We start from the raw sequence: 7,959 nt of genomic DNA on the forward strand, positions 1-7,959 counted from the left end.
ACAGACAGCTGCCATTGTGAGGTCAAGCCAGAGGTGCCACGTCACAGTGCTGTCAGCACAGCGTTGTCCCGGTGCGCGCCAGGCCTGGTGGTCCAGAGCAGCTCTTCCGCTGGCTCCCTGCAGGAGGATCCTTGTGCTCAAGGAGCTCTCAGCAGACGGCCTGCACCCCGAGAGGAGTCTTGGCTTTCCCTTGGGTGGCACTCAGCGTGCAAACGCGCACAGCGCTGCCAAAATGATCGGGCAAGTCTGTGCCGCCGTTTGCACCGTCTTTTCTGTTGTCTATTCTGGCTACTACCTGACCCAGCTGACTCGTAAGTGAAGGTTTCTCCTGGGGCTGGCATCGCCCGACTTTTGCTTGCCTCTGCTCTTTATGCCGCACCAGTGGCCCAGCTTCTTTGGGAACAAAATGGCCGTGAAGGTGGCACCGCTTTGGGCAATGTCCTGCCAGCAGCATCAGCTACAAACGGGGGCATCCGTACTGGGTGGCACGTGCAGAGTATTTGCCATGCAACCTGCAGCGGTTGCCTTCCCTCCCCGGGAGAGTGCGCGGCAGCGGAGTCTGTCATTTCCTCAGCTTGCTGCTTCAAGCAAGACAGGCTGCAAATTGCAGACTCTGAGGGGAGATCCTCAGAAGTACTTCTACCAACTCAGTGCTTCTCTCCAGGAGTGAAGGAAAGCACCTTTTGCTCCATATTCTGCCCCTCAGAGGCCTTGGCTGCATGACTTGAGCCTTTGATGCTGTGCCAAGACTGCCGTTGCCTTGGCCATGCAGCACAAACTGCAATGCAGGGAGGGTTTGCTGCTGAGCCTGGCAGCTGTTCCTGGGCTGCTTCAGCAGGGAGCTGCCACATGGAAGGGACCCTTTGTGCAAGCTTTGCTGGGCTATCATCTTCAGCCAAGGGATGGGACTTAGGGCATGCCATTTAAAAGAATCTCTATGGAAAATGCGGGAAAGGGAAGAGGGAAATGCAGCTTGAGCTGTTGGGCACAAGAGAAGCTCAAAGTTTTCAAGAGCAGCGGGCATTTCCAGCACCGTCTTCCTATTTCTCTCTTGGCAAAAGAGGCCCAAATGTAGACAGAGGCTCCTCTAGTGTCCTTGTTGTTCTCTTGCTTGCTGTGGGAAAGAGCTGTTGCTCCTGGAGGCATGCTGGCAAAGGGAAATGCTCTGTGTTGGGACTGCCTTGTGCTGTGGGAGTGGCCAGCACAGGCACTTTTCTAAGGGCCTCTGGTTCCTTTTGCCTTGCTGGCTGCAGGTCACCTGACACGCGGATGGAGACAAGCCTGTCCTTTGGTGAGTGGCAAAGGAAGCTGTGACCTTGCTGGCGTGTGAGAATTGTGCAGCAATTCTGCCAGCTTGGCCTGTTGCAGCCGAGTGTGGAGTGCCGGCGTGGGAGGCTGAAGGAAAGGCCAGCTGCCCGGTGGCATCAGCAGTAGCAAAGGGAGCACTGGCTGTTTGCCGATTTTCCAGTGAAGAGCCTTTCATCTCTTGAAAGGGGGACAACGCCAAATGGGACAGCTCCAAGGCATCTTGCTGCTTCTAGGCAGCAGGGAAGATCAAATGCAAAGCAAGATGGATGAGCAGCTCATTCAGCCAACTTCCTCGTGTTTGCGTGACTCCGAGGCCCACTTGTATTAAAGTCAATGATTTGCCTTTCTTCTGGCTCCTTTCCCAGCTCAATAGAAAGCAGCTCCTAAGGCACTGGCTTTTGCCCACCTCTCTCACTTCTGTCTGCCTGCAGGGCCCAACAGCAGGGTCAGCAGCTCCTCTGGCTGCCTCTGTCACTGAGGAAGAGGCTGAAGAGGAGCAAAGGAAGATGAAGCCTTCGGCCTCTGTCCCTTCACAGCCTGAACTTGCAGAGCCAGTAAGTGACAGCTGAGCTTGGCACTGCCTTTGGTGCAGGGCCAGGCTACCCGTTTTGGAGCAGCCCTTGTTGCTCGTGGCTGAAGATGCTGGCGGCCGTGTGCCTGCTGTGACGTAGTGCTGCTTCAGGCAAGCCGGGGAGCCCTGGCCAATGGGTTCTGAAGTTTGACATTTGAGCTGGGATGCTGAGAGGGATGCGCCAGAGTGTCTCTTGGGATCAGACAGGAGGCAGCATTCAGTGACTGTCAGTGTAGGAGTCAGCCCCTTGTGGCCGTTGTCAGTGCAGGCTGCCTGTGGTCAGCGCACAGCGCGGCCCAAATTCACAGTTGACAGACTTGCAGGGCACCTGGGAGACACTGGCCCCTGGAAGGGATCTGCCCTCTCCGTGGACTAATTAGCTTCAGGCTGTGCTTCACTTGCAGCCGGTCAGAGCAGAGTTTGGAGAGGAGAATCCTCGGCAGCCCTGCACTGTAAAAGGGCGGGTGGGTCTGGGCAGGGCTGGAAGGCGGCTCCCAAGGGCCGCTCCCTAAAGGCTGCCATGGAGAGGGGAAATCCGTGAAACAGATCAGAGAAGGGACCCGCTGCGGGCTTCTGAGCAGACCGCTGCGTGCCAACTCCAGGCTGACGTCATTGCCCAGGAAAAGACAGGAGGAAGAAAGCAGCAAGGCTCTGGGGCCCTGCTCTGATTTCTTTGGGGATCTTGGCAGCCCCATGGATACCTTGTTGCCAGTGTCTTGCAGAAAAGCTGAACACGTGGAGCATGGAGGTGGTCGGGAGGGGCTGGATGCAAGTAGCCTTTGGGCTTCTCCCGAAGGTGCCTTTGAGAAGGGGACATGGGAAACGGCCCAGCTGGAGAGGCCTGGCCGTGGCTGGCAGCACCTTCCCAAGGCCCTGCTTTTGCCGTGCGCTTAGGGGGGGCAGGTGTGCCAGCCGCCCTTCTGACGGGCAATCCTTTCTTGTCGCAGCGCAAGACAGGCTCTGCCATTCCACCTGGTGCTGCCGGCCCAGCATGGCCTGCAGCAGCCAGCTCAACCCCCGCTGCCGGCACTTCCTGCAGCAGCGCAGCCCAGCAGCCCGAGATGAGGCAGGAGCAGGGCCTGAAGACTCTGAGTACGTCCGGTGCATTTCTTGTCTGCCAGAGCAGGGCGTTGTGCGCATGTCTGGGTGTAGGCTGCGGCAGATGCTGCCCCTCGGTCTCAGAGGCACTTAGGCCTCTCTGCAGAAGGTGTTGTTGTGCTCTGAGGCAGCGCGGCAGCGCTCAGGGAGTCCCTGCTGCCTGTGAGGGCGGCTGGGCCTGGCTTGGCCCTGCCTGGGCTGCCTTCTGGGCCAAAGACAAAAGCAGAGATTGTTTCTGCTTGAGCAGAAGGCTGGCACCTAGCGGGTGACTATTGCCCAGGGAGCTGTCTGGCCCTAGCTGCTTCCTGGCTCTGCTTCTTACTCCTCCTCTGGCCCAGACAATTTGTGCCCCTGGCAGTGGACCTGCCAATGATGCTGGGTGTGACTGCAGAGGCTGCAAAGGCCCTTGGTTACCTCTTAGGGCCCCCTTCTTAAGGGCTCATCATTTTGGCTTATGGCGTGGGATGCTGCTCTTGAAAGTAATCAAGGCCCTCTTGGAAAGGCCACCTGATGAAAGGTGGAGAAGGTGGCCCTCCCACTGGCTGGTCTCAGCAGCTGGAGGCCGAGGGACCGCAAAGGGCCCAGAGGCGCGGGCAGTGGGGCTGCCTTTGGGACGCTCTGGGCAGCGGCGTCTCTGTGTGCAAGTGAGCGCCCTGCACTGGTTTTGTCTTTCAGGGAGCATCGTGAGTCCGGGCCGGCCAACGGGCAAATACACGGCATTTGAGGAACTCGGGCGAGGGTAAGCGTGATGTCAGCTCATTTTACAAAAGTGTGGGCCCGGTCTTTGGCGGGTGCAATATCAAGTGTGAAGTCAGGCAAGCTCCAATCCTGGTCAGGCTCTGGTCAGAGCAATCCAAAGGCCTCATCAAAGACAAGTTGATGCTGGCAGTGTCTTGCTTGCAGCAGTGAGGAGCAGGAGCTGGGAAAAGCCCTGGCCCTGCAGCTTTCTGGCCTGAAAGAGCACCTTGCCATCCAAGAAAGGTCAGATTGTCAAGGACAGTCTTCTGACTCCAATTCTTCTCCCTTTTTTGACACACACATGCATGCACACCCGCACAAGGAGAGACTTCCCCTTAGGTTCTGAAATGACCTGGCAGGGCTTGCGCCTGGAAGATTTCCAGTGGCCCTTGATCTTCATGCTGCACCTTAGTGCTCCCTTGGACAGCCTGCCCCGCATGGCAGAGGGCTCACGGGCTCACGTGCTGTTGGCCGAAGAGATGCTGCAGCCAGGCATTTTTTCTAAGGAAGGCGTCCAGGCAGCCTGGGGAGATCTGCTGCCTGGCCTTGCTTTCACTGCCAAAGGGATAAAGGTCTCTTTCTGCTGCTTTTGTCTTTCTAGGGGCTTTGGAGCTGTTTATAAAGCCCTTGACACCAGCAGCGGACAACAGGTAAAGTGCCAAGAGCCCCATGCCATTTTGCAGCTCTGGAGCGCTTTGCCCGCTGCTGTGAGCTCTGCTTGGAGCTTTGGGTGGCAGCTCCATGTCTGCAGCAGAGGCTGTTCCTCTGAAATACAGTCTAGGCTCAGGGGGCAGAATGCATTTGGGATGGCTTTTGGTGCTTCTGCTAAGCTCTGCTGTCTAGTGACAAGGCCCTTTGGCCCAGCCTTTGGTGCTGCCTCATTGCACCAGCACTCGCTCCGTGCTCCTTGTGATCTTGAGCGGGGTGCGTCTTCTCAAGGTACCGGTGGCCAATGTCATTGCAGGTGGCAATCAAGATCATGTCACTCGAGGAGGAGATGTCCGAGGAGCTGGCTGCTAATGAAATCCTGGCCATGAGGGACAACAGGAGTCCCAATATCGTTAATTTCTTAGACAGGTTGGCATAGTCTGGGTTCAATGTAGCTTTAGCTGGTGCAAGCACAAAGAGACGATGCCCTTTGGTCACTGGCAGAAAACAGAGCTGGGGATGATTTCTCTGCTGGTCTCCAGCAGAGAAAGGTGGGAGGAGGTGGAGCTGGTGTTCAATAGTCTCTTGTGGCACACGTAGCTTGGAGAGCAGCTGTAAAAACCTGGCTCAGGCCCTGGGGTGACAGAGGCTGTGGCCATTCTGTTTCTCCATGCCATAGTTTTCTTCTTTCAGCTACCTGGTGGATGCGGAGCTCTGGCTGGCCATGGAGTTCATGGACGGCGGCACCTTGTTTGATGTGCTGAGGGCAGTGTACCTGGAGGAAGGACAGATAGGCGCTGTCTGTCGGGAGGTGAGGGATCCCGCTTGTGCTTGCCCAAGCCTGCCCGGATGCTGCTTGTCAGCTGGAGCTTAAGGAGAGCCGAGATTTCTTGCTCTCACCCTTCTTTTGCTGCTGCTGCTGCTGCTGCTGCTGCTGTCACACCACACAGGAGAAGAAAGAGCATGGGAAGTGTACTGCCTGCCGGTGCCTTCGCACTCCTCAGACTCTGTCCTTGCACTCTTCCATCCTGTCTGTCCTCTGGCCTTGGTGCTCGCTGACTGGCTCAATTTCTCTTTCTTGCTCTTCTCAGCTTTGCCTGGGAATGTTTGCCTGGAGCCTGTCTGTCTGTCCTACATTGCTTGCCACTGGAAGGCAGCATGCGGGTGGCAGAATTTCAAGCTAAGGGCAAAGAGCTGTCCTCAGCTTCAAAGGAGAGCATTGCAGCCTGGATGGCGATGCATTCTGGACCAGCTTGAATGTGCTGCTGTCACCAGCAGCTTCCTCCTCTGCTGCCACTAGGCGTCCCCAAAAATCTTTGCTGTGCCGCCTCCCAGCCAAAGGTGACGCGCTTCCTACCGAAGGCCAATGGAACTTTTGGAGGCCGAGATGCCTTCGCTTGGAAATCTAGAAAAAACTACCCAGAGAGTTGAAGCAGCAAGCTCTTCTTTGTGCCAGCACCGTGATGCTGCGCCCTAGCTCACAATTCCCTGAGAAAGCTGTCAATCCCGCTGAGCTCTTTCCTTGCTGGTGGGATGAAATCAGATCCTGCACGTCACGTTGACTTTCCCTCCCTCCTTTTCTCTTCCAGTGCCTGCAAGGTCTGCATTTCCTTCATTCCCGCCAAGTCATCCACAGAGACATCAAAAGCGGCAACGTTCTTGTGGGCATGGATGGATCTGTCAAGTTGGGTGGGTATCCCTGCTGGGCTGCAGCATTTCCAGCATATGTGTGGGGTGGCATTTTGGTGGCTGCCACTTGGCCAGAAGCGCCGCTTGGCCAGTGCGTGAATCGTCAGGGCGCCTTTCAAGTGGCCGATGCCTTATTTGCCTGGCTGCAGCCACGTGGAAGGAGAGCTCAGCTGCCTTTTCAGCTAGATTCAGCATGGCCGTGTCAGGCTGGCGTGGGCAGTCCTTTTGGCTGCTTTGCCAGTGGTAGCTGGCTTTGACAGGCTTTGTTCTTGTCCTCAGGTGACTTTGGCCTCTGTGCTCAGCTCAGCCCTGGGCACAGCAAGCGCAGCTCCAGCGTCGGCACTCCCAGCTGGATGGCGCCGGAGGTGGTGAGAGGAGAAGCCTACGGCCCCAAAGTGGACATCTGGTCTCTGGGGATCATGGGGCTGGAAATGGTGGAAGGGGAAGCTCCTTACCAGCGGGAAGCCCGTCTCCGGGTAAGGTGCAGCTTAGCAAGAGGGCTCTGTGTGGAGAGAGCTGTGTGTGGCTAGCAAAGGAGCAGGTGGAGTGTCCTCTTGCATCCATGTGCTGTAGGTTTTTGAACTGATCGAAAGGAACGGGCCCCCAAAACTGCAGAACCCCAGGCACCACTCGGCTCTCCTGCGCGACTTCCTCCGCTGCTGCCTGCAGGCAGATGAGGACAGGCGCTGGTCTGCCCAGGAGCTCCTCCAGGTAAGAAAAAGCAAAGGGGCACAGAGCCCTGGCAGCTGAGGACACCTGCATGAAGGGATGAGGAGGAGGAGTGTGGGCCACGTGGCACAGAAAGCTGCCAGGACAGGAAGGCGCAAGGGGACATGCTGCCCTCGGTGCTCTTTGTGTGTCTTGCTGGTAGCCAGGGAATCCTGCTTGAGCCTGCCAGCATGTGATCCTGGAAAGTAAGAGTTCCTTTCTTTGTTCTTTTTCCTCTGGGCAGCATCCCTTCGTGACCTCAGGCCATCCTGCCTCCAGCCTGGCTGCTCTGATCATCTCAGCCAAGCGAGTGCAGGAAGACTGGAGAGGAGACACCTGCGCCTGAGGAGGCCCTGATGCCCCGCCAGCCGAGAGGAGGGAAAAGAGGATGTGTCATCTTTAGGCAGAGCATCAGCCATCCCCCGAGTTTCAAGAGGAGCTGTGCCGTAGATAGGAACCATGAGAGTGTAGATATTTGCTCAGTTTAGCTGTTAGCTTAGCTGCTAGGTCAGCTGTTAGGTTAGGTTGGGTAAGGTTAGGTTAGGTTGGAGTAGGTTAGGTTAGTTTAGGTTAGGTTAGGTGAGGTTAGGTGAGGTTAGGTTAGGTTAGGTTAGGTTAGGTTAGGTTAGGTTAGGTTAGGTTAGGTTAGGTTAGATATGTTGTTAGGTTCAATTTAAAGTTTTGCTGTTTTTCTTTGTGCAAAAGATGAAAGTTTAAAAAAGATTAGGAAACATAAAGATCAACTTTTAAGGACTATAGAACGTAGATAGCTTGGATAGTAGAGGATTGTTTAGCTTAGGATAGAGTGTTGTTACTTTAGGGAAGCTTTGAAGTAGAAATGAAAGAATTGTCATAATAAGAATTAAGCAGTGAGAGGAAAAGCTGGGCTGCAGCAGAACTGGAGCCTCCAGGCACTCCAAGGTGTCAGCCTGAGCAGGCCACGTGCAGGACAGAATGATGAAGATGGAGAAGCAGTGAGGGGATACTTTGTTTCAGCCCGAGTGTTAATAGAAGTCAAAACTACCCAGAGTGTTGGAAGACTCCCTTCCTTGCCAGGCTAAGTGGACAGTCCCTTTCAGAGGCCCAAAGAACATAGTGAGGTAAGCAGCTTTGCTTACCTCAAGTGTGGCATGCCTGTGGGAAGCTGAGAGACCAACAGGTAATGAACACCAGGTAATGAGCTCCCATTCAGGACAACA

General features: G+C 55.7%; 1 protein-coding gene across 1 annotated transcript; it reads left to right on the forward strand.

Annotated features, from left to right (window-relative positions):
- The first annotated feature begins 232 nt into the window (after positions 1-232).
- On the forward strand, positions 233-7,106 carry LOC135460714 (serine/threonine-protein kinase PAK 3-like). The gene is made up of 13 exons (XM_064737631.1): positions 233-311; positions 1,254-1,291; positions 1,740-1,866; positions 1,926-1,937; positions 2,837-2,971; positions 3,653-3,716; positions 4,317-4,365; positions 4,680-4,792; positions 5,057-5,174; positions 5,953-6,052; positions 6,332-6,528; positions 6,626-6,763; positions 7,005-7,106. Exons 1-13 carry the CDS (start codon positions 233-235, stop codon positions 7,104-7,106), a joined length of 1,272 nt encoding a protein of 423 aa, XP_064593701.1.
- Positions 7,107-7,959: the final 853 nt, after the last annotated feature.

This window comes from Zonotrichia leucophrys, unplaced genomic scaffold (assembly GCF_028769735.1).
Source record: "Zonotrichia leucophrys gambelii isolate GWCS_2022_RI unplaced genomic scaffold, RI_Zleu_2.0 Scaffold_94_176072, whole genome shotgun sequence".
Taxonomy (NCBI): domain Eukaryota; kingdom Metazoa; phylum Chordata; class Aves; order Passeriformes; family Passerellidae; genus Zonotrichia; species Zonotrichia leucophrys.